The sequence below is a fragment of the Pelobates fuscus genome, chromosome 1, assembly GCF_036172605.1.
Source record: "Pelobates fuscus isolate aPelFus1 chromosome 1, aPelFus1.pri, whole genome shotgun sequence".
NCBI lineage: Eukaryota > Metazoa > Chordata > Amphibia > Anura > Pelobatidae > Pelobates > Pelobates fuscus.
This window is the reverse complement of record NC_086317.1, coordinates 397421559-397449233: the sequence shown is the minus strand read 5'-3', so window position 1 is coordinate 397449233 and position 27675 is coordinate 397421559. Positions and strand designations below refer to the sequence as shown.

At 42.0% G+C, this 27675-nt stretch overlaps 1 protein-coding gene across 2 annotated transcripts in view; it reads left to right on the top strand.

Annotated features, from left to right (window-relative positions):
- Positions 1–23363, top strand: part of LOC134568757 (rho GTPase-activating protein 9-like) — a 71559-nt gene extending 48196 nt beyond the window's left edge. For both annotated transcript variants that reach the window (XM_063427426.1, XM_063427420.1), the window contains one exon: positions 22655–23363. In XM_063427426.1, coding sequence (XP_063283496.1) covers positions 22655–22844 — 190 coding nt within the window. In that variant the 3' untranslated portion in view covers positions 22845–23363. The remainder of the gene's footprint in view (positions 1–22654) is intronic.
- Positions 23364–27675: the final 4312 nt, after the last annotated feature.

Here is a 27675-nt window from a genome sequence, read left to right as displayed (position 1 = left end):
TGCCACAGCATCTCAATCGGGTTGAGGTCTGACTGGGCCACTTCAGAAGGCGTATTTTCTTTTGTTTAAGCCATTCTGTTGTTGATTTACTTCTATGCTTTGGGTCATTGTCCTGTTGCAACACCCATCTTCTGTTGAGCTTCAGCTGGTAGACAGATGGCCTTAAGTTCTCCTGCAAAATGTCTTAATAAACTTGGGAATTAATTTTTCCTTCGATGATAGCAATCCGTCCAGACCCTGACGCAGCAAAGCAGCCCCAAACCATGATGCCCCCACCACCATACTTCACAGTTGGGATAAGGTTTTGATGTTGGTGTGCTGTGCCTTTTTTTCGCCACACATAGCGTTGTGTGTTTCTTCCAAACAACTCAACTTTGGTTTCATCTGTCCACAGAATATTTTGCCAGTACTGCTGTGGAGCATCCAGGTGCTCTTGTGCAAACTGTAAACGTGCAGCAATGGTTTGTTTGGACAGTAGTGGCTTCCTCTGTGGTATCCTCCCATGAAATACATTCTTGTTTAGTGTTTTACGTATTGTAGATTCACTAACAGGGATGTTAGCATTTGCCAGTGACTTTTGTAAGTCTTTAGCTGACACTCGAGGATTCTTCTTCACCTCATTGAGCAGTCTGCGCTGTGCTCTTGCAGTCATCTTTACAGGACGGCCACTCCTAGGGAGAGTAGCAGCAATGCTGAACTTTCTCCATTTATAGACAATTTGTCTTACCGTGGACTGATGAACAGCAAGGCTTTTGGAGATACTTTTATAACACTTTCCAGTTTTATGCAAGTCAACAATTCTTAATCGTAGGTCTTCTGAGAGCTCTTTTGTGCGAGGCATCATTCACATCAGGCAATGTTTCTTGTGAAAAACAAACCCAGAACTGGTGTGTGTTTTTTATAAGGCAGGGCAGCTGTAACCAACACCTCCAATCTCATCTCATTGATTGGACTCCAGTTGGCTGACATCTCACTCCAATTAGCTCTTGGAGATGTCATTAATCTAGGGGTTCACATACTTTTTCCACCTGTACTGTGAATGTTTACATGGTATGCTCAATAAAAACATGGCAACATTTCATTCTTTGTGTGTTATTAGTTTAAGCAGACTGTGATTGTCTATTGTTGTGGCTTAGATGATGATCAGATCACATTTTATGACCAATTTGTGCAGAAATCCATATCATTCCACAGGGTTCACATACTTTTTCTTGCAACTGTATATCTATTAAATGACATTTCAATTCCAAAAACCTGGAGCCCACCTGAGAAACAAGAGTAAGAAAAAAGGCTTAGGGTTTTATTCACTAAACACAGATTGTAGTGAAGGGAAAAATAAATTGCAAAATTCATGGCAGTACAGCAGGTTATTATTATTATTGGTATTTATATAGCGGCAACTAATTCCGCAGCGCTTTACAATATTATGAAAGGGGGTAATTTACAATAAATGAGACAATTACACAGTGACACAGGAACGAGGACCCTGCTCAAATGAGCTTACAGTCTAGAGGAATCTAGAGGGTACAAATACACAACAGGGCAGCAAGGGTGACAGCCACCAAACAAGGTGGAAAAGTAGCAGAACGGGAGGCTAGAGTGGAGTATGGCTCTTTAAGAGAGCAAGAGACAGATATAGATAGGTATAGATAAGTTACTCTGGGAGTCCATAAGCATTTCTGAACAGATGTGTTTTGAGGGACTTCTTAAACAATTGAAGACTAGGGCAGAGTCTGCTGGGGGTAGGCAGGCTGTTCCAAATGAAGGGAAGAGGTCTTGCAAGCACGAGTTAGCAGCAAGGGTGCAAGCAGCAGACAGGAGAAGGTCACCAGCAGAGTGGAGAGAACGAGAAGGAGCATATGTATGACTCAGGGAAGAAATGTAACAGGAGCTAGAGTTGGTTAGAGCTTTATAGGTAAGGGTTAGTATTTTGAATTGACACCTATAGGATACAGAAAGCCAGTGTGAGGATCAACAGAGGGTCGAGGTATGGGAGGAGCGACAGGTGAGAAAGATCAGCCTGGTGGCAGCATTCATTACATATTGTAGTGGGGAGAATTACAGTAATCCATGTGAAAGATTACCAGAGCATAAACAAGCTCCTTGGCAGCATCTTGCGTGAGAAAGGGGCGGATGCGGGCAATGTTTTTAAGGTGGAATCGACAGGTTTTAGCAACATACATGATATGTGGCGCAAAGGTGAGGCCAGGATCAAATACAACACCAAGACAACGAGCCTGCAAGGATGGACTGATGCAAGCCCCCTCAACTTGCAGGGAAAGTGAAGGAGGAGGATCAGCATTATGAGGGGGAAAAATAAGAATCTCAGTTTTAGAGAGATTGAGCTTCAGAAAGCGGGAGGACATCCAATCAGAGATTACGACCGCGGGGGAGAGATCAGGGAAGGAGAGATATATCTGGGTGTCGTCGGCATACAGATGGTAGCGGAATCCAAAGGAGTTAATTAGTTTGCCAAGAGAGGCAGTATAAAGAGAGAACAGAGGGGGGCCAAGAACAGATACTTGGGGGACTCCAACCAAGACAGGGCGAGAGGAGGAGGTGTCATTGCAAAAGGAAACTCTGAACGAACGTTGGGAGAGATAGGAGAACCACAAGAGGACAGTGTCACAGAGACCGAAGGATTGAAGAGTTTGGAGAAGGAGGACATGATCAACAACAGTGTCAAAGGCAGCAGAGAGGTAAAGAAGAATTAGTATGGAGAAGTGGCCTTTGGATTTAGCTGCGATTAGGTCATTTGTAACTTTAATAAGAGCAGTCTCAGTAGAGTGGAGGGGTGAAAGCCAGATTGAAGAGGATTGAGGAGAGAGTTGGAATTTAGGAAGTGAGTCAAATGAGTAAAGACAAGTCTTTCTAGAAGCTTTGAGGAAAAAGGAAGCAGGGATATTGGACGATAGTTGGAAGGGGAAGACAGGTCTAGGGATGGCTTTTTTAGGATGGGTATGACCGTAGCATGCTTAAGGGGAGCAGGGACAACACCAGATGAAAGAGGACAGGTTAGGATGTGTGTTAAGGATGGTACAATACAAGGGGAGAGAGATCCAACTCAGTTATAGACACAACTTTTTGTGATGCAGTTATCACGTCTCCGCTATTCTCTTTGTAGTGACTAATTACCTCCAGGGCTATTTACTAAATTAAAAATGTAAATGTAATTTCAAACTTAAAGTTAAAATAGCTGAACTGGAAAAAGTCAGCTTTGCTACTCTCGCCTTAAATTTGAAATTTACCTCAAATTTACTTTGAATTGTCATGTTAGTAACCCTGTTGATTAATTTTCCATCAATTAACTGCAGGTGGCGCCATTGTAACACTGTAGTGTAGTGCTTGGCTTGAAGAGCCAATAGACTTTTTTTTTTTTAAAGATGCAAATGTTTAAAAAAATATTTTTTGTATGATACAGCATTTTGCATTTTTTAAGTTGCATGCTATTGCATAGTTAACAGGAAGCCTTCATACTTTTGTGTAAATTATAAAGGCTTTCCAGTTGCTTCAGCCACCCACTAACCCACTATATCCAGTAGAGCGTGGCATCTTTACAGTACTGGATTTAATTACTAAGCTCTAACAATGTGTGCTGCTCTCTATTAAACAAGCAGAACTGAAAATTCTAATTTAATGCCAATTTAATGAGAAACATATTTTTTTTGCATATCCTGTAATATGCTTTTGTTTTTGTGCCTGCTGTATTTTAGTTATGATTGGAAACAATTTGCTTGATAAAGTAATTTCCTTTCTATCACTATGTATTTCTCTATTAAACAGTGCCAGTTTTTCAGCTTTTATTGTTTATTATTTATTGTTAACTCGTAACACATTGGCCTTAGTGTGGGTCACATAAAGCCATAAGTTAGATGAATTATTCAATAAGGAATACAGGCAGTGCTGTACCATGGAGCTTAGGATTCTTAATGCATACCTCCCAGGTTTCACTATTTAGAAGGGACAGTCCTGACAATGTGCCCAAATCCCTCTGTCCTTTTCTAGGAGCTCCAATATTGATGTGTTGAGTGTATAAGAATCTCCACCGCAATTATACTCACAGTAATGTGTCTTTAAACAATAGACGTGTTTAGAAATCAGTCTGTGTAAATATGACGCATTGTTGTTGTTCTGAATTACATTTTAGTTGCATAAATTGTTATTAATAAGTCACCTAATTTTTTTCAGAACACCCACCCTGGCCAGGGCCGAGAAGAGCCCTGTCACAGGGGGACCAAGAGGTGGTCGGAAGCCATCTTAGGGCGCTCTCAATGTGGCGCTTATTAAGTAGGCACCTGTCTACTCTGACAATATATTCTGTAGGGAGTGGAGGGGGGAGGAGGCAGGCAGTCAGGTGTTCTGTCAGCGAGGAAAAGAGAACTTGTAGTTCCTCACTCCTCCCTCGTCTGTGATGCCAGAAAATAATGTAATTTCATCCCTGGCATGCTAAACAGCGTGCAGGAGGAGGGAGGAACTGCAATATTACAGCACAGCCACACAGTGGTGTATCTTGGTTTTGTGCTGCCCTAGGCAGGACAAAACTCAGACACCCCCCCCCCCACCCAACCCTTCACCCCTGCCCCGCCTTCTAAATACACACACATTCACTGACAGATACGCATACACTAGCTAACAGACACACACAGTCGGACACACACACACACTAACAGACACACACAGTGAGACACACACACTAACAAACACACACAGTCGGACACACACACTAACAAACACACACAGTCGGACACACACACACTAACAAACACACACAGTCGGACACACACACACTAACAAACACACACAGTCGGACACACACACACTAACAGACACACACAGTGAGACACACACACTAACAGACACACACAGTGAGACACACACACTAACAAACACACACAGTCGGACACACACACTAACAGACACACACTCTAACAAACACACACAGTCGGACACACACTAACAAACACACACACACTAACAGACACACACAGTGAGACACACACACAGTCGGACACACACACTAACAGACACACACACTAACAAACACACACACTAACAAACACACACAGTCGGACACACACTAACAAACACACACACACTAACAGACACACAGTGAGACACACACAGTCGGACACACACAGTCGGACACACACACTAACAGACACACACAGTCGGACACACACACACTAACAAACACACACATTCGGACACACACTAACAAACACACACACACTAACAGACACACACAGTGAGACACACACAGTCGGACACACACTAACAGACACACACAGTCGGACACACACACACTAACAGACACACACAGTGAGACACACACACTAACAGACACACTGTCGGACACACAGTCAGACACACACACTAACAGACACACACACACACTAACAGACAGACACACACACTAACAGACACACACACACACTAACAGACACACACACACTAACAGACACACACACACACACACACTATCAGACACACACAGTCAGAGACACACACACTCACATTAACACATTTTTTTTTTATTTACTCCCCCCCCGCCTCCTTACCTTTGGGAATGCTGGGGGTGGGGGGGTTCTCCCATTCCCTGGTGGTCCAGTGGCTGCAGGGCGGCACTGGCGGGCAGGCTGGGCGGCCGGCGAGGGAGCTCTTCCCCTGAGCTCTCTGCTCAGCTCCCTCGCGCGCCGCCCGCAGAGTGAGGCTGGGAGGCGGAGCCGGAATATGACGTCATATTCCGGCTCCCAGTCTCACTCTGCGGGCGGCGCGCGAGGGAGCTGAGCAGAGAGCTCAGGGGAAGAGCTCCCTCGCCGGCCGCCCAGCAACCAGCCCAGCATGTCTGTTAGCCGCAAGGCTAACAAGACATTTGCCTTGGGCATTTGGGGGCGGCGTTTTTTGCCGCCCCCTGGAAAATGCCGCCCAAGGCAAATGCCTTGTTTGCCTCGCGGCTAATACGCCCCTGCAGCCACACACTGGACTTTAGAAAGAGGTAGGGATGGACCTCAACAAATAGAATTAATTTGTGATATTGTGCATGAATGTGTGTGTGTCTCTCAGTAGGTGCGCGTGTCTCTCAGTAGGTGCGCGTGTCTCTCAGTGAGTGTACATGTCTGTCAGTGTGTGTGTGTGTGTGTGTGTGTGTATCTGTCTGTCAATGTGTGTATCTGTCTGTCAGTGTGTGTCTGTCAGGGACTGTGTGTGTGTCACGACTACTAGTGTGGTCCAGCACGCAGAAACTATGTAAACATATACATAGGAAAGAAAAGGAAAAATAAAAGGACAGAGCGTAAACCGGACCTTAGAATGGCCGGACTAATACGCTAGAGACAGAGAATGGTCAAAGGGAAAGCCGAGGTCAAGGAAGCCAGAAAATACACAATACCGTTTACACAAGCCAAGTCAGGTAAACCAGAATTCAGAATAACCAGGGAAAAGCCAAGATCAGGATACCAGGAAATCAGATTCACAAAGATAAAGCACTCTCAGGAAACCAGGAACAGGAAACCATGACAGGGCAATGTACTGGGGTGAGCTAGGGATTTAAATATCCCTCTCTAAGGTCTGTTGGTCAGAGGGCGACGTCAGTATAAACTTTGGGGGCGGAGCTATGTTTAGGCGCGACCACGCGGTCAGCGCCATTTTGGATCCGGGCGCGACGGCCGGAGGATGAGAGGAAGCGGTTGTCAGCTCACCGACGAGCAGATAAGCTCGTGCTGTCGGCGAGGCTGTGCCGGTCGGGCACAGCCTTGCCACACGGCGGGATGGCAACCATGACAGTGTGATTGTCGGGGAGTGTGTCTCTCTCAGTCAATGTGTATGTAAGTATGTGTCTCTCGAGATGACCTCGCCCACATGAGAGTGCCAAAAATATTTCTGCAGCCAGGTGTCTGTGACCCTAGGATTGCCCTAACCATGGCCACACCCCCAATTAAACCCTTAAAATTAAAGTGTCCCTCTTTGTTCATTTCAAATATATGTTGGTATGTTATCTTGAGATAGGCCAGCAGCGTGAGCAGGGACCAGAAGAACAGGTAGTAGGTTGTCTGAATAGGTCGAAGAGATGAAGAAGCATAAGAGACAGGTAGAATGATATGTTAGCTGAGGTAGGCACGCGGAGCATTGAAGTGCTGAAATTTCATATTCAAACATACAAATGAAGTAAAACGGTCTGTGACTAATTATTGATCCTACCAAATCCATTTTTATATTCTACATGTTTCAATGGAAACCTGTAGTGCAAACCTTATTTAGTTCTGATATATACTTTAAATATCTATTAATGCAAGTAATCCACAGTAATATGGTAATTTAGTTTTAATTATAGCGGGAGTAACATTTAAAGGGATTACAGCAAGGAATAAGATGAGAAACATTAAGAGGGATTACTGTGAAGAAAAATGGGAGTAATATTAAGAGGCATTACAGCAAGGAATGAGTGGAGCAACATTAAAGGAATTACAGCAAGTGATGAGAGGAGTAACATTACAGTAAGGAATGAGGGGAGTAACATTAAAATGGATTACTGTAAGGGAAAAGGGGAGAAATATTAAAAGAGATTACAGCAAAGAATGAGATGAGAAACATTAAAATGGATCACAGTAAATAATGGGGGGAGTAACATTAAAATGGATCACAGTAAATAATGGGGGGAGTAACATTAAAATGGATCACAGTAAATAATGGGGGGAGTAACATTAAAATGGATCACAGTAAATAATGGGGGGAGTAACATTAAAGGGACACTATACTCACCTGAACAACTTTAGCTTAATGAAGCAGTTTTGGTGTATAGAACATGCCCCTACAGCCTCACTGCTCAATCCTCTGCCATTTAGGAGTTAAATCCCTTTGTTTATGAACCCTAGTCACAACTCCCTGCATGTGACTTGCACAGCCTTCCATAAACACTTCCTGTAAAGAGAGCCCTATTTAGGCTTTCTTTATTGCAAGTTCTGTTTAATTAAGATTTCCTTATCCCCTGCTATGTTTATAGCTTGCTAGACCCTGCAAGAGCCTCCTGTATGTGATTAAAGTTCAATTTGGAGATTGAGATACAATTATTTAAGGTAAATTACATCTGTTTGAAAGTGAAACCAGTTTTTTTTTCATGCAGGCTCTGTCAATCATAGCCAGGGGAGGCGTGCGTAGGGCTGCATAAACAGAAACAACGTGATTTAACTCCTAAATGATAGTGAATTGAGCAGTGAAATTGCTGGGGAATGATCTATACACTAAAACTGCTTTATTTAGCTAAAGTAATTTAGGTGACTATAGTGTTCCTTTAAAATGGATCACAGTAAATAATGAGGGGAGTAACATTGAAATGGATGACAGTAAATAATGGGGAGAGTAACATTGTAATGGATCACAGTAAATAATGGGGGGGAGTAACATTAAAATGGATCACAGTAAATAATGAGGGGAGTAACATTAAAATGTATTACAGCAAGGAATGAAAGGAAGTCCATTAACCCCTTAAGGACCAAACTTCTGGAATAAAATGGGATCATGACATGTCACACATGTCATGTGTCCTTAAGGGGTTAAAGGAATGACTATCCTTCCAGGATTTATCAGTGTATGTGAAAAGCTGAAGCACCCAGCTTCAATATAAAGCTTTTCTTTTTTTACCAAAAAATGTTGAGCCAGAAAGTACCATACACTTTATTATATGCTCCACTATTTTAATACAATACTACATGTTGCATCACGAATCAAACAGCGGACGCAGCCTGACCACCATTTTGTTAAATTTAAATCCCGTCAACGCACAAATGAGTTGGATAACATACTGATTACTAGTGTTCCTTATCCGTGGCATTTTTAGCATGCTCATGTAGTTATTAAAGTGGCCCATGCCTTTCGATTACATACTTATTGAACAGCGCTGCAGAACATGTTGGAGCTCTATAATTACTAATATACAGGCATATGTGTACATGTAGGTTTTGCTGCTCATACAGCACAAGTGACTGTACGCATTCACACTTGTTTAATGTCAGGGGAAACCAAGGCTGAATTAATGCAATAAATAATGAAATGTTTTTAAGAAAATGACTCAGCCGGATGGGGGGGATTTCTAAATAAACACGTATAAAGCAGGCCGCCCACTGCAGTCCCACAGGGATTCTAGAAATGAGAAACTATTAACCATAAGCCCAGGTGATATTAATTTAGAGCGGAGGGCTGGTTCCTCCCCCAGCTGCTGAATAACTCTCTTGCGTTCTCATACTACCAGAATATTTTCTGTGTCACAATCCGGAAATGATAGGTCGTGTTTAATGCCTATGATAAGAGTTATGTGTTCAATAGAAAATGTTCTTTAGCAGCATGTGTACTTCCCCAATGCCGTGTGCTCCAATATTGGAAATGAGATTCCAACTGGCTCCAGGTTTTGGTTTTACTCCAAACAAGATATAAAGAGACAGTCTGTGGCATACTCAGACGGGAAAATCCATGGGAAATTTTTAGTGGATAGTAGAATATCCAGTAAAGTCCTGTAAAGTGAAGACTGCTGGAGAACCACACCTCTCCTGCTGCTGTTATACACAACACATGTCTGGTTAGTTTTCACATTCCCACTCACAATATGTTGAACCCACTTGATTACTGCTTACAATCAATAAATCTGGTTTTATTTTATCCAAGTAAAACAGTTGTTGTAAGTTTGCTTTATTTTCCAGATACATCTTTTACAATAACTAATGTTGTGTTTTCTATTTTTTCTTTTGAAAAATCATTGTGTTTTAAAGGAATACTCAATTTTTTGCTTTTTGCTAACAGTTTGATAACTTACCTGAAAGAGCTTCTGTGGCTTAGATTAGGGGCGGGGAACCTTCGGCCCATCTAGTCTGCCCAATTTTCTAAATACTTCCATTAGTCCCTGGCCTTATCTTATAGCAAGGATGGCCGTATGTCTATCCCACGCATGCTTAAACTCCTTTGCTGTGTTAACCCCTACCACTTCAGCTGAAAGGCTATTCCATGCATCCACTACCCTCTCAATAAAGTAATATTTCCTGATATTATTTTTAAACATTTGTCCCTCTAATTTAAGACTATGTCCTCTTGTTGTGGTAGTTTTTCTTCTTTTAAATATAATCTCCTCCTTTACTGTGTTGATTCCCTTTATGTATTTAAATGTTTCTATCATATCCCCCTGTCTCGTCTTTCCTCCAAGCTATACATGTTAAGATCCTTTAACCTTTCCTGGTAAGTTTTATCCTGCAATCCATGAACCAGTTTAGTAGCCCTACTCTGAACTCTCTCTAAAGTATCGGTCTCCAGTACTGTGTACAATACTCCAAGTGAGGTCTCACTAGTGTTCTGTACAATGGCATGAGCACTTCCCTCTTTCTACTGCTAATACCTCTCCCTATACAACCAAGTATTCTGCTAGCATTTCCTGCTGCTCTATTACATTGTCTGCCTACCTTTAAGTCATCAGAAGTAATCACCCCTAAATCACTTTCCTCAGATGTTGAGGTTAGGACTCTATCAAAACTCTGTACTCTGCCCTTGGGTTTTTATGTCCAAGATGCATTATCTTGCACTTATCCACATTAAATGTCAGTTGCCACAACTCTGACCATTTTTCTAGTTTACCTAAATCATTAGCCATTTGGCTTATCCCTCCTGGAACATTAACCCTGTTACATATCTTAGTGTCATCAGCAAAAAGGCTTACCTTACCATCAAGACCTTCTGCAATAGCACTAATAAAAATATTAAAGAGAATTAAGGTGCACATTAAAGGGACACTATATCTATCAAAACAACGTTAGTTTAATGAAGCAGTTTAAGTGTATAGATCATGCCCCTGACTTCTTACTGCTCAATTCTCTATCCTTTAGGAGTTAAATCACTTAAAGGACCACTATAGTGCCAGCAAAACATACTCGTTTTCTTGGCTCTATAGGGTCCCTCTGGGTACCACTCCTGCCGCACTCTAGTGGGAGGAAGGTGTTAAATTCCTACCTTGTTCCAGCGCCGGGCTCCCTCGCTGCTGGGAACTCTCCCCCTCCTTCCGAAGTCATCAGCTGAATGCGCATGCGCAGCAAGAGCCGCGCGCGCATTCAGCCAGTCTCATAGGAAAGTATTCTCAATGCTTTCCTATGGACGCTGGCGTCTTCTCACTGTGAAAATCACAGTGAGAAGCGCGGAAGCCCCTCTAGCGGCTGTCAATGAGACAGCCACTAGAGGCTGGATTAACCCTAAAGTAAACATAGCAGTTTCTCTAAAACTGCTATGTTTTACAGCAGGCAGCATTAATCCTAAATGGACCTGGCACCCAGACCACTTCATTAACCCCTTAGTAACCAGGCCATTTTTCAATTGTATTACCGTTAAGGACCAGGGCTCTTTTTACATTTCTGCAGTGGTTGTGTTTAGATGTAATTTGCCCCTTACACATTTACTGTACCCATACATATTATATACCATTTTTCTCGCTATTTAATGTTCATTCTAAAGATACCATTATTTTCATCATATCATATAATTTACTAGAATAAAAAAAAAGTAAAATATGATAAAAAAACAAAAAATAAAAAAAAAACACAGCTGGCCATCATGCACCCATGTCCCAGTTGGAACATGTCTGAAGCCGGCCAATGTAATTCACCTCCGTCAAACTGTATGTTTTTGAAAAGTACACACCCTAGGGCATTTCACATGGTGGCATTTCAACACTTTACATGCACTAATTCTACCACCAGTCTCTGTCAAACGTTTTTGTGGTGTTATTTTTCACTCACACATTCTACTTTGTGCATAGATTCTAAGCTCCTGTTAGGTGTTACTGCCACAGGACACCCCAATATGTACTTGGCATCATCTCCCGAGTACAGCGATAACACTCATGCATACGTTTGTCGGGTTCACTGGGGGGGGGGGGGGGGGGGTGCAAAGCAAAATGTCTGATATGCGTTTTTCAAATTTTATATATCTTGTTTGCCTATCTTGCTTTTGAGGGCCTTATCAGATATCCCAATGTATTTTCTTGCCATGAGCGTGCATATATTTGAAAAGTTTACACCCCACAGTAGTTGAAGAACTTGTGTGGAGGTAATTTTACACACGCACACCGCTTTTTGACTGTGATTTAGGAGAGCCCGCTGTTGGTTATTGCAAGAAAACACCCCGGGTTGTTTTCTGCGAGGCCTCCTAAGGACACCCATGCCCCCCATGCATAGGTCTGCCAGGATTTTGGGAAGGTACGGTTACAATTGTATGACTTGCCATTTGAGTTGAAATTGAGAGTATGTCTTCTGATAGGCCTATCTTTAGCTTGGGGCTTATCACATACCCCAGTTTTATATATCGCTACAAAAGGGTACATACTTGAAACGTAGACACCCCGAGGTATTGCATGTATGTGGAGTGCTTTGATGCAACTTTTTTTTTAGCCAGACAAAAGATAAAACAAGTTGAAGAACGTGTGTGGAGGTAACTGTTCAATCCTCAATTTTACACACGCACACCGCTTTTTGACTGTGATTTAGGAGAGCCCGCTGTTGGTTATTGCAAGAAAACACCCCGGGTTGTTTGTTTTCTGCGAGGCCTCCTAAGGACACCCATGCCCCCCATGCACGGGGTAAATGTAACAACCCCCCCCCCCCCCCCCCCCCGCCAAAAGAAAAAGACACCAAAAAAAAAAAACTGAACGGCAAATGTTAAAAAATAAATTAAAAATGGGCCAGCGTGTGGTATCGTTTGAAACAGTCTCCAATGCAGAGTCCAGGCTGCCCAGGGCAATCAGACAGTATATATATACACTGTCTTTTCTCTGCCCCCTCTTAGAACAGACCCTGCATCTTTTTGGGGGATTCTGCTTTGCCGCAGTAGGGGGAATTTAAAAAATAAAATGTGTAGCCCCAACTCTGCTCTCTCCCATCACCGCCCGGGGAGCAGGTGCATCATGGTACAAAATCCCCGAAATGATCTGGAGCTGAAACTGTAAAAATCTCAGTTGCGTCCCGGGGTTTGCTTTTTTGAACAACAAGAAAGCGTTGTGGGTTGCAATCTGCATTAGGTAGATTGCAACCTTTTTGTACCAGGCCCTTGTCTTTCGTATAACTAGGTAGGGCTGCAGCAGCTGATCTGCCAGATCAACCCCACCCATATGACGGTTATAGGCCTTGATGCACACTGGCTTCCTCGTTCTCTCAGCTCTGCCACGTACAGGGACCTCCACAGTCCCCTCAGTGTGGATGGTGGTAAGAAGGTACACATCCTTCTTGTCTCTGTACTTAACTGCCAACAGCTCCTCTTGGCGCAGAGCTGAGGTCTCCCCCCTCCGTAGCCGGGTGCGTGCAAGTTGTCCTGGGAAACCTGTGCTGTTCTTTTTAATTGTGCCGCAAGCTACTGTATCAAAACAGTACAGTAGCTTGAACAAAGGGACACTTGTATAAAAATTGTCAGTATACAAGTGGTACCCTTTGTTCATCAGGGGGAATATCAGGTCCCAGACAATCTTGCCACTGGTTCCCATATGTTCTGGGCAACCTGGAGGGTCAAGGTGGCTATCCTTTCCCTCGTACACCCGGAAGGCCTGAGTATACCCAGTCTCGCTATCACAGAGCTTATACATCTTTACACCATACCTAGAGCGCTTGGAAGGAACATACTGCTTGAATCCCAGCCTTCCCTTATACTTCATCAGGGATTCATCCACGCATATATTCCTTCCAGGTGTATAAGCCTCTGCAAACCTGGCAGCAAAGTGGGTAATCAGGGGGCAGATTTTATACAGCCTGTCAAACTGGGGATGCTCCCTAGGGGGACACAGGCTGTTGTCGCTGAAGTGCATGAAATGCAGAATCATTTCATACCTCTTCCTCAACATACATTGGGAGTAAATGGGGGTAGAGCAGATGGGGCTACTGCTCCAGTAGGAGCGGATGGAGGGCTTCTTTATGATGCCCATCAGCATAGTCAATGCCCAGAATCTTTTACATTCTGGCACATCGATGGGGGCCCATTGTTGCTTTGCCAAAAAAGAGTCAGGATTTGTAGCTCGGAATTGATGGGCATATAAATTAGTTTGGGCGACAATGTTCCCCAATACATCATCGCCCAGAAACACCTCCATAAACTGCTGAGGGCTAAATCCTGTGACATCCAAATTAATGCCAGGATTTGCAGTAAAGGATGGGATGTCTGGCCTCTGGCGATGAGGCACTACCCACTCCTCAGCAGTTCTGCCAGCTGGAGCAGCACCTCTCCTTCTGGCAGGGGGACTAGCAGGCACAGATACAACATCACCAGATACATCACTAGCAGTAGACACTGTATCAAGTGATGATGTATCTGAGCACCTGGCAGGGTCAAAATCAGGGTCAGAGTCTGACATAGACGCGTCAGACTCTAGCGCAAGGGTGGCATATGACTGCTCAGCGCGGGTTGTCTTCCGTGACCCATGTGCCATGATCACAATTGCTTTACTTAGTGACCTGTCACAAAAAAAAAAAAAATAACCCCTGAAAAAATGAACAGACAGCAAAATAAGGGGTGCTGTGCAATAGCCTGTGATCTGTATAGTGATCACTGGCAGGACAGGGGTTAATCGTTCTGAAAAGAGCATTTGGGTCTCAAAAAAGATCACAAAAAAATGAACCCCTAAAAAAAAAAGGCACAAACAGCAGAAAAGATCTGCTGTGCAAGAGCCAGTGATTATAGTGATCACTGGCAAGACAGGGGTTAATGGCTCTGAAAAGAGCCTTTGGGTCTCAAGATTTTACAAATCCCTACCTATAAATACCTAAATCTCTCTAGCTAAACCACAGATCTCTCTCTCTCTCTCTCTCTCTCTCTCTCCCTAAAACACAAGTGAAGAGAGGGAGGCAGATCCACACTAATCAGAGAAATGGGGAACACACTTGGGATGAAATTGCTAATGGGGCAAGCTGTGATTGGATGACCCCAGCCTGCCCCTTATGATGCGGCATGCTAGGGACGCCCCCAGAAGCCCCATGATTCACTGCCTTTAGAAAAAAGGGGGGAGGGGGGGAGTTAATATTGATCATTTTATTTATTTTATATATATATTTTTTTATATATATTATTTTATATGCACGGAGTGCCAGGACCCCTCAAGGCACTCATCACATGCAGTACATCACTGCTATACTATCAGAGCTTCCAGAGCTCAAAATAGGTGCAGACGTACCAGGTACGTCCAAGGTCATTATGGACTGTTTTCTGCCAGACGTACCTGATACATCCGCAGTCGGGAAGGGGTTAAGCTTAAGTGGTCTGGGTGCCTATAGTGGTCCTTGAAGCAGTGAGACTGCAAGAACATGATCTATACACCAAAACAGCTTCGTTAAGCTAAAGTTGTTTTGGTGAGTATAGTGTCCCTTTAATTGTTCTTTTAAGTGGCCTGCTATACTATAATTACTCATTTGTGTTTGCTGGAACTGTGCTGTGATGCTTCTTCTTTTTTTATATATATATATATGACCTGTATCTCAAGGCATAAACAGTTATATTCATGGAAAAGCACATTCACATTTTTACAAATGTATTTATTATTTATACTTATGATATATGATTGTTATTTCTAGAGTTTAATATGAATACAGAAAATACCTATTCTTGGAAAGCACTTTGGGTTAAATTGCAATTCAGAATTGATATATAACTGATCAAATATTCTGACTTTCGGGTGGTGTAACATGAGTGTTTTCAAGGATATTGATCACGTTCCCAAAAATGTGAAACCTTTTTATTCTGGTAAGAACACCTAAGTTAGAAATTGTTATTGATTTAAAATAGGGCTTATTTTCAGTTCACATACTCCAAGATGACATGGATGACAAGCAAAATTGATCCATCTCGAATGATCTGACTTGCCTGTATGACCCTTTTAATAGTGCAGTGATGATGAACATAGATGATATGTGTATCATTACCCTATTGTGTTCACAGTTCCAAATCAGCATTGATATGCATGTCGCTTAAGCGTGTCTTAGCGTCTGTTAAGCATGTTTCATCTGTGTTCCAATGCACACCCACTCATCCATAGCTTCCTGGTGCCTCATAATGGCATATATTATGCCAATATGACATGGAACCCTTCCATTGGTCTCCTTTTATAAAGTCAGTCTTTGTTGCACTTTTCAATGATATATACACTCTTGTGTAACCACTCTTGTGTAACCAGGGCCGGTGCAAGGATTTCTGCCACCCTAGGCAAAAATAAAAAGCCACCCCCTCCCCCCATGTGACATCACAACGCCCCACCCATATGATCTGCCATATGAACTAACGCCAGTGCTGCACACAGTGTGTTTTTACATTAAAAAAGACTACAGGGACAGGCTATAGACACCAGAACCACTTTATTAAGCTGCAGTGCTTCTAGGACTATAGTGTCCCTTTAATGTGAGGTAAATTAGAGCTTAATGTCACTAATAATATACTAGATTTCCTACTTACAACCAGATGAGGATGGTGATGGGCTCTGGCTGCAGTTTGGCTCCACTGGTCTGGTGTAGAACAGGCTCTCTGGCGGCTGTTTGTAACTGTGGTCACAAAAATCAATGGTATGGGAGAACAGGAAGCAGCTCCATTTTTTGGGGCCCCTTACGCAGCTCAAGGTCTGGGCCCCAGGGCCTGACGGTAAGTATGCCCATAAGGCCCACCCATAGGTCCACCTACATGTTCCACCCATGAGTTTGCTCACAGGGAGTGGAGTGTGTAGGGGATGTGTTATTGTAGATGATCTAATGTGTGTGATTCTGGAATGTAGTGTATAGGGATACCAGTTTGTGTAGGTGATGCAGTATGTTTGTGTTTAATGGAAACAGTGTTTTTGTGTAAGGTATAGAAAGCAGTGCGTGTTTGTGTATAAGGGATGTATTGTGTGTTTCTGGTTGTATGTAATTATGCATTGTGTGAATCTGTGTTTGTATGCATAAGGGATGCAAGGTGTGTTTCTGTGTATGTAAGTGATGCAGTGTGTGTGTCTGTAAGGGGTGCGTTGAGTGTAAGATGCATTGTGTTTCTGTGTGTATGTAAGAGAAGCAGTGTGTGTTTGCATGTGTGTGCGCGTAGTGTGAAAGAGCTCCCTGATTCGCCCCCTGTCCTATAGAGCTCTCCCTTCCGTCCCTTAGAGCTCTCCCCTGCCCTCACCCCCCCTCCCAGTGTTCTCCTTACTCCCCCCCCCCCTCCCTGTGGTATCTTTACTCCTCTTCCCGATTTCCCTTCCCATTTCCCTCCCTGTGGTCTCTTTACTCCCCCCTTCCCTCCCTGTGGTCTCTTTACTCCCCCTCCCCCCCTTCCCTCCCTGTGGTCTCTTTACTCCCCCTCCCCTTCCTTCCATGTGGTCTCTTTACTCCCCCTCCGCTTCCTTCCCTGTGGTCTCTTTACTTCCCCTCCCCCTTCCCTCCCTGTGGTCTCTTTACTCCCCCTCCCCCTTCCCTCCCTGTGGTCTCTTTACTCCCCTTCCCTCCCTGTGGTCTCTTTACCCCCCTCTTCCCTCCCTGTGGTCTCTTAACCCCCCTCTTCCCTCCCTGTGGTCTCTTTACTACCCCTCCCCTCCCCTCCTTCCCTCCCTGTGGTCTCTTTACTCCCCCTCCCCCTCTTTCCTCCCTGTGGTCTCTTTACTCCACATCCCCCTTCCCTGTGGTCTCTTTGCTCCCCCTCCCCCACCTTCCCTCCATGTGGTCTCTTTACTCCCCCTCCCCCCCTTCCCTCCCTGTGGTCGCTTTACTCCCCCTCCCCCTTCCCTCACTGTGGTCTTTTTACTCCCCCTTGGCCTTCCCTTCCTGTGGTCTCTTTACTCCCCTTCTCTCCCCCCTTCCCTCCCTGTGGTCTCTTTATTCCCCCTCCCCCCTTCCCTCCCTGTGGTCTCTTTACTCCCCCTCCCTCCATCCCTCCCTGTGGTCTCTTTACTCATCCTCCGCCCTCCTACATGTGGTCTCCCTACTCACCCCCCCTTCCCTGTAGCGTGGTCGAGCTCCTCTCCGGTCCGCGGTACAGGAGTTTCTGTTTCCTGTACCCGGCCGGACTGACAGAAAGTGCATACTGAGTGTGCACTTCCTGTCAGTCCGGCCGGGTCGTGGACCAACGAGGAGCTCGACAACGCTACAGGGAAGGGGGGGTGAGGAGAGAGGCAGTGCGGCAGCCACCTGGGCGCTCTCTATAGAGCGCTCAGGTGGCTGCAGCATTTAAAGGGCCGGCGTTGGGGGGGCAGGGCGCCCCCTCCTATATGGCGCCCTAGGCGGCTGCCTAGTTCGCCTTATAGGAAGCGCCGGCCCTGTGTGTAACCAATCACAACCCAGTATACGGTATATATGCTTCCTGGTTGTCCTTGTTTCCTTGCCTTGTCGTGGTTCTTGTTACCTGAGAGAGTGTTTATACTGTGTATTGGATTTACTGTTTTCTGAACTTGGCTTGTTTGACCATTCTTGCTCTTTGTTATCCTGACCTTGGCTTGACTATCAATTCCATGCTTCTCTGTTATCCTAGACCATTGCATTTACTCTCTGTTTACTTGTAGACATTTAATTTATCTTTTCTAGGCACTAGCCTGGCATGTGTTCTTTTACCATTTCCTTTAGGTTTGCATGTTAGGATATCCCCATTCCTTACAATGAATCATTTTTGTTATGTTATTATATATATATATATATATATATATATATATATATATACACATACATTTTTTTCCAATTCTTTATTTTTGTTGTGCATAAGATCACAGAGAACAAATGAGCTTGCCATGCCACGACAACAGTAGCGAGCATGCATGTGTAAAACAAGAGTTAACATGGCATGTGAGGAAACAGCACAATTTTATGTTACAATAATCAAGCTCGATATGTTGAGTAGACTATGAAAACTTGAACAGGCTTAGTATACATGAGAAAACAGTGCTAATGTTATCAGGTTAGCTAGCCCAACCATGCATGGGTATACAAATGAAAGGCATCAGAGGCAAGTAGGTAGTTATGAAAATTAAAATCTAGGTAGGCAAATTAGACAATTGTCATTTGCTCATCAGATTAGACAAAAGACCGAATGACATTTAGAGACCCCCTAAGAAGCCCCCCCCCCCCCGGCTATCTAGGCTTAAGTCCCCCAGTGTAAATCAAAGTAAAGTAGAAACTAAAACAAGAAATGTCTTTCATGTGCAACCTGTGCTAGCAAGGTTAATTGTGGCTATGTGATTATGTTGTTACGGAGTCGATGTTAACTTTGCTTTAATGGATTGATGACAAATCATTAGTATTATTTTGGTGAATTTGCTTCTATGCATTGCCAACTCAGGGATGGTGAGTTCTGCATATTAGTCCATTGTAAACTGTTCTGTATTTGTGCAGTCCATTTTGCTGCTCATTTTTTTCGATTAAGCATGACTGTTTATGTAAGGTATTAGGCCCATTTTCACAAAACTATAGTAAAATAATCTTGAAAATTAGTAGAATAGTGAGATTGCTATAGCATCTACTTAATTACCAGTCAGTAACAGGTCCGTGATTATCACAATATAGATTCTAATATACTCCACCCATTGCTCCTTAAATTATTTAGGGACCTTATATAAAAACTGTAGAAGAAAGTTGCTTGTGTATGGTAGATGCTTCCTAGATTGCACGCTTGCCATTCGCATATAGTGGTTTGCCACTTCTGATACTGATGAAACAGGGTTTTTTATAGTGTGGGAGGAATGGTGTTTGTGTATGCTGTGTTTCATGTTTTGTATGGTTAGTGATCTTGGGTGAGATGTTGCAATGAAAGATGGCAGTGAGCCAGGGGAAATGTAGTCTGTTCTAGGCAATGGAAATCTAATATAGTAGTGAATATTCCTTGTATGGTGTATTGAACTTATTATTCTGTAGTGCATCCTATAAAGTTTTTAAACAGAACCTTGGGAATCACTACCAGAGTTCTGAACCAGTTTTCTTTAAATGTCTTCAATGTGATAATGGCTGTCTTTAACATTTAATGCACCGCATGTTATGTTTAACTGTATGCAAGATCATTCCTATGCATACACAGAATGTTTCCAGAGATGAGGTTACTGGCTAAATTAGTGAAGAAATAGTTATGCTCGTGATAAACTTGTTGCCTTTGCATTGATTCACTTTTAGTCCATTTCCTGCCTTTCTCTCCTGCGATCTCATTTCTCATGGGCTGAGAACAGCTGCTGCTTACAAAACTCTCCAGTGGCCGGATTGGCCGTGCTCCTGCATGATTCAATGCCTGTGTGTGTGTGTGATGTTCTGTGGAAGTGGCTGCTAGTTTCATTCTTCCTGTAAAGGTATCATCCTGATTCATACATGATACAATGTAATATTGTGCTGCTTGTCGAATGGAACTCTGACAGTACAATATTAATTAAAGGGATACCATAGTGCCAGGAATACAAAGCTGTATTTCTGACACTATAGCTCCCTCTGGCTATCCCCTTTATTTACTTACCTGATCTCGCTGATCGGTGCAGGGTCGTGGCTCCGTCTCCTCCGATGTCACTCTATTGCCGTGCGCGCATTAGGCTTTCCCATAGCAAAGCATTGATTAATGATTTCCTATGGGGAAATAGCTGACGCTGGGTGTTCTCATACAGAGCATAAGTACATCCAGCGTCAGTGGAAGAAACGTCTGGTAACATTCCGTAAGTGCCTCTAGTGGCTACCTGGTCTGGTAGACAGCCACGGGAGGCGGGCTTAATGCTGCAATCTAAACATTGCAGTTTCTCTAAAACTGAAATGTTTTACATTGCAGCACTAAGTGCAATAGGGACACTGTACCCAGACCAATTCAATGAGCTGAAGTGGTCTGGGTGCATATAGTGTTCCTTTAAGAAAACATGGATACTGGCAATACTATATTTTGTAACTCCCATCACTCTTAACCTTGCTGAGAATGATGAGGATTATAGATCAAAACATCATGAACACAATCATTCCCCCCACCCAATGTGAATCTTCTCCCAACCACAAAAATGGACATTGGTTAACAGAGTGCCCCCTAATCCAGGGGTAGGTAACCTTCGGCACTTCACATGTTTTGGACTACATCCCCCATCATGCTTTTACAGCGATAATGCTAGCACAGCATCAGGGGAATGTAGTCCATAACATCTTGAGTATCTAAGGATGTCTACACCTGCCCAACCCTAACCCAATCATCTTGGTCTTATAAATGACTAATAATTTTGTATTGTATTGGCTGAATTCATATTTTTTAACAAGCTGTTTTGACAGCAGTGTTTTAAAAGAATGCCATTTTGGTATTTCCTTTTTTTATTTTTATTTTTTATTGGGAAGTTAATTTTAAAGCGATTAGCACTTTTTACAGATTCCCATTGAAATTTCCTAATTTGTATTATTATTTATTTTTTTAATATATACATTGCACCTGCCAATAAACTAGAAATATATAAGAAGCATTACAAATATTTATTTTCCTATAAGACAGGACACACAGAGAGGATAGAGAGTGAGAAAACCTTCTCCACTCCGTGAGATAGTAGTGCAGCGCTATATAAAGATAAAATAAACTCACCCTATTGGTATTGATTAGGTAGTTCAGCTAGGTTAAACATGTATGCAAAAAAACACAAATAGAGACTGTATAGTGCAGAGTTGTTTTGACCAGTAAATAGAATTATCTGTAAAATAACAAACTCACATGGTAATGAGCCTTTTCAGGAATAGGCTCTAAACTCTTCAGCAGGTATGTTTTAGGGTAACATACACCCCCCTTTTTTTGGATCTCCTCAAAGGTCGAGCTTCCAATATATATTGTAGAAAAGGGAAACATAAAGGGGTACACACTCTAAGTGAGATCTGTAGGTGTAAAACAAAATATTTTGAAATACAGAATTTGCTCACCTGGCTCAGAGCCTTCCAAACTGGCTCTGAGTATAATGGTTTGCGTCAAATATAGGGTGACAGCTCCCTTTGGAACCTGGGCAACACTGAAGACTGGATCCACTTATGGTAAAAGTGCACAAAAAGTGCTTTTTAATGAAGATAAAAATAAATACAAATAAAATACAAATAAAAAATATGTGTAGATCCTCCGAAACGCGTTTCACCTATCCTGTAGGCTTTTTCAATCGGCATGGTGTTGCTTCCTGGTTCCGGTATTTACGTCATCATTCTTGTACATCCCCTTCAGTTCCGGTCCTATTGGAATGCGTCCATCCATCTAGCTCCTCCCCTTCACAGCTATTTCACCTTCACTTAATATTCTAGCTTCATCTAATCGTTGGTGTGTATTCAATGGGTAGGCGGAACTACATTATCCGGAATGCATTGCGGCCGCAGGACTCTGTCGTTTCCGGCACGGCAGCAACATCACTCCCATCATACTTAGCAATACAGTGTCCCAAATTATAGCGAATTTCGCTCAAATTAATTTGATGACCCATAGAAACAAGGAAAAGGGTTTATACATATATCAAATAGAGTATATAGACTTCACAGAGTTAGCAGTATAAAACAAATGTATCTAAATCACAAAGAATAAAACAGAATTACTGTATTTTAAACATATTTGTTTTTAAATGTATTTACGGTAATAGTAAGATTTGACTTTGCAGTGTTTCAATTTTGTGTCAGTGGACATATGACAAAATGTATCCAAGCAGAGTCTTCCTTGTTCTCTCACAACATATCTGTTTCCTTTCTAGTGTGATGGAACACTCGGAATTAAACCGCATGACGACTCAGAATATTGGTATCGTCTTTGGACCAACGCTGATGCGACCAGAAAAGGAACTGTTTTCTAATATAGCTGCAAATATGGTATATCAGAATCAAGTGGTAGAGCACTTCCTTTCTAACTATGAAGAAATCTTTTCAGCAAGTCCCGAGGAGTAAGAAGAATATTTATTCAGCAATCTTTTTGTTTGTACCACAGAGAGCACCACAAGATTCATAGCTTATGAACAACTAAAGAAATATAAATGTGTTGGTTACAAAATAATGATCATAGTGTTGAAACTATGGTGTGAACTGGAGATCTGCATGGACGGTTCATGAAATCCTTGGTTACCACGAAGTTCTGAGTTGGACTGTTTTACTACTTCAAAGTAACAGTGGAGCAGCAAATATGGTACAAGAATAAAAAAACATACTATTGCTGTAGATATGATAGGAATTTTATTTAGGTAATAGATATTTTTGAAGATATTGTCTACTGGAAAAAAATGTTGAATGTGCATCGGTAAAGTTTTGAGAAGACTAAACTCCATCCAGTTTAAACTTCTGTCCAGATTTTTTTACCCTGTATGTGATTCATAGACTACTTGCACTCTGTTTAAAGTGGCTATTAATGCTAACGTTGTTTCCTTGTGTATCTTTGTACATTTACTTTAAAAGCTATATATTTTTTTCCTTTCTAGTGCCGTCTTGTTTCTTTGAACAATTGTCTTTGTTTCAGTGATGTAAATAATTGAAGTGTATCTGGAGAAGATGGTGGCGTGACAGTGCTCAATGTTTGCAATCCTTTGCATTATTGTTGTCACATCATTTCTGTAGACCAACATCCAGCTCAGAGAGATAAGGTACCAGAATTAATATCACAGATCCTACTAATTCACAAATCCTACTCAGTGTCATGTACTGGGTCCAGTGCTGGATATGCATTTTATTTTAGGTATCTGATTAGTGGATGTCATATCAGTAGCAATTTATTTATTTTTCCCAACTTTCCCCCCTCAAATTACCTTGCCGAATTGCCGAAGTGCCAAATTTCTGAAGTGCTGAACCAAATTGCCAAAGTTCCGAATTGCTGAAGTTCCGAAGTGGGTTGGGGTTAGGGGTAGGGTTACGGGTTGCAGGTTAGGGTTTAGGGGTTAGGGTTAGTTCCGAATTGCCGAAGTTCCGAAGTGGGCTAGGGTTATGGTAAGGTTTACGGTTAGGGGTAGGGTTAAGGTTTATGGGTAGGGGTAGGGGTAGGGGTAAGGTGTACTAGGTCCAGTGCTGGATATGCATTTATTTTAGGTATCTGATTAGTGGAAGTCATATCAGTAGAAATTAAATTTTTTTTACAGCTTCTCCCCCCCCCTTTACCTAATGTGAGCTTACGCAGACCACATTCCAGTGATATAACATGACATTTTGCTTGATTCTGCATTGCATACCCATTAGCACTACAAATCCAAGTTACACATAAACCACTGCTGAAATGGCTTGATCAGGAAAATAGAGATTTTATTTTTGTAATTCTATATTTCTGATCAAACCATGACAGCAACAACATTATGCAGTGAGGGATGGAGCTACCCATAAATCAATGCTGTCTTGACTTAATCAGGGAAAGAAAAATATGGTAGCTATGAAAACAACTTTCGATTTTATTGCCAAAAACAGCCAGACAAAATGTTTTTATTTTCTATTACATACATTTTTTAGCAATCATTTTTATAGTACCTTTGTCTCCCATGGAGATGCAGACCACTTTAGTTCACAAAATCATCAATGCACTTTTGTAAAAATACAATTTAAACCATTTTTATTTTAACCCCTTAAGGACCAAACTTCTGGAATAAAAGGGAATCATGACATGTCACACATGTCATGTGTCCTTAAGGGGTTAAAGCCAACATCTCTCCAGAAAGACCGAATTCTCTGACACCAGCTACGAATTAAGGCTGCTGTCTGAAAGACTCAGAGGTTTATTCACAAAACACTCAAATAACAAAACTGAGACTAACATTTCTGAATTGGAAAAAATCTCCAACTCAACTTTACTCACCGCTAGTGTCAGGGTGGTAGTCCGGTGCCCGGAACCCAGACACAGTGTCCAGGCGGCGGTGTGTGGACCGGGACCCAATATGCCTGATGTTAAGTGGGAGTCTTCAGCGTGGAGGTGGATTAGCAGGGTCTGGTGCAGGGTAACCGCACGCCCCCTGGTGTTGAGCACCAGCGTTTGTGCAGCCACATACCAAGACCCTGAATCAGCTTCAGCGGATACCAGGAACTAGGAGCTTGGAAATTAGGCAGACCTCCCAGGAGCTGAATAGGGAGGCTTTGCAGCAAGATTGTATCCAGTACTAGAAACAAGGATAGACTAGAGATAGGCACCAAACATGAAAACAAGACAGAACTAATAGAACCCAGAACCAGAGAAAGATAGTAAGCTAAACCCAGAACATATACACAAGACATGAGGAAAACATGAACATAACATGGGCATGACTGGACAGGACTATACAAGGACTGGGGATACAAACTAAAACAAGACAAGATAACATAGGCAAAACAAGAGGAGAAATAACTAAGTACTACATATGGAAATCATGGGGATTTAGTCACACTATATGATCATACATTGCATAAGCCTGCCAACAACGCCAATGTACCCCATATATGGCAGGTCCTACACTGCCTAATGTATACTAAAACATCCTAAGTAGACACATATAGCACTTACCTGCAAGAAAGGGCAGAAGCTTTGAGCAGCTGCCTGCAGGACTCTGAAACAGAAAGGAATGATGGAAAACAAACGGGTGTGGCAACATAAAACAAACATTTAAAGGAAACCTGGAGACTGGGAAATCCAGGGACGAACTATAGGAATGAACCCAGAAATCCCAGCATAAAGAAAACCAGACATAGAATAGAAAACCAAAAAAACAAGGAAAACTAAGCAAGAATAGCAAAAAGAGTACTGGATACCAGAAGCCAAGTCCAGACATCAGAACAGAGCAGAGCAGATCATGACAGCTAGACTATTTAGTCATTATTAGGACATTTGAATAAAATTAGCTAAAGTTCAGTGTTGACTAATCATGTTAATATTTTGGGATAGTTTTTTTTAAAAAAGTGACAATTTAAATATTTGGTGTCTATTTGGGTCAGAGGTTGCGAATTGGGGGGGTTAAAAGGGCAAAGCCCAACAAGGCAGGAGGAGCAGCGCCCACTAGACATGTGCAATTAGTTTCATTACGAATGTATATTTGGACATTCGGATGCTTCCGAATGTCTGAAGTGCGAATTTCCGAATTTCCGAAGTGGGTTAGGGGTAGGGTTTAGGGTTAGGGTCCGAATTGACAAAGTCCCGAATTTTAAAAGTATATGTAGAATTTATAATATTATACATAATGCATGTATTAAAGGTGTTTTGTTTAACCTGTAGAGTCAAGGGATTATAGTCAACAAGGAAATGACTTTTACATTCTGCTGTACGCCTATATCATATGCATGGTTTGTGGATTTTGTGAAATTAAGCATCATATTAGGCTAGTCACAGAGAAATGGATAAATGTGTAAAGGTGTACAAGTTGAAATACCTTGAGGCCACATCAGTAAAAAAAAAGGAACCAAAAAGGAAAAAAAACAAGGTAATTAAAAGTTATTATTGTTATTTATATAGCGCCAACACATTCCGCAGCGCTTTACTTTGCTCAAAAAAGTTTACAATGTATGGTAGGCAGGTATATATCGTTAGGTGTCTTGTCGACAGGCACTAACTGGTAAGATGGTCTGACCATGATTTGAAGCTGGGTTCCCCAGTTCTAAGGTAGTGATGTCATCACTGCTCTAACCAGTTACAATTAATGCCAGCAAAAGTGATAAACTAATGTCACGTGGTTCATATTCTCACTAGTCTGTTTCAACTCTCATTGTGAGAAGCTTTTAATCTACTATTCACATTTTGTGTTTCGTTATGCTCTCACTGTATGGCAGCCTATAAGAACTGAGATGGGATCTGGTATAGGTGTAAAGCACATGACCTCTACACACTGATTTAGTAACTACTCATAGAAATACCTTTTCTGTGGTTTTGTGAGTCAGAGAAACAGTTAGTAGGGGAAACTTTATGTCTATAATGTTTGTAATTGCTTTTTTCAGTTTAAAATTCGCACCAAAAAATTGTTCCAAGTGAATCTGCGCTGACTTACCCTTTTTTGAAAGTGGGACATTAGGTTTTACATGGAAAAATTTTGAATATTCTTCATAAAGAAGAAAACGGTAAAAAAAACCAAAAACATACCTTTTAGTTGTTTGTCAGAGGAGCTAAATGTCATCAAATTTAGAAGAGAAATATTTATTTCCTAATGAAGTACACTTTCAAAAAATTCAGTTTTATTCCAATGTTCTTCTGACTCTTGGAAGCCTGCAGTACTTTCTGGTGTCTCCTAGGAGTTAATCCAGATACCCCCACCCATAAATGATCTGACAATGCTATGGGTGGCCTCTGCCTATGAAATGGGAAGGATTCCCAAATAAATGTAACTACTTTTCAGTTGTAAAAGTGATGTAGCTGTAAATGTCATAGACCAATTTGTGGGCAATTCAACTATGTGATTGGGCTTTGATTGGTGGACTAATTTGATTACCATATTAGGTTTGTAAGTTTAAGCTGACTATAAGCAGTTTATTAATGATAATGTATTATTTCTGATGATAAAAAAAAAAAGGATTTTGTTCTCCTTTATCTATTACAAAAAGCTAGAGGATTACCTCATCCGCTACTATGTTAAAACAAAAAAAGAAACGTTAACTGTCACTGTGGAATTTGATATATAAAATTTTAATTGATAACAAAAAAATATACATTTAAAATGGAAACAATTTGTCACGTACAATGTAAAAATGGCAAGATAAAATAAATTGATGACACATTGTTTCACTTTGATGCAAATTATTAGATACTGGGAACCATATCAGTTGGAATCCCAGTGCCCCAGTGTTTGGCATTAGA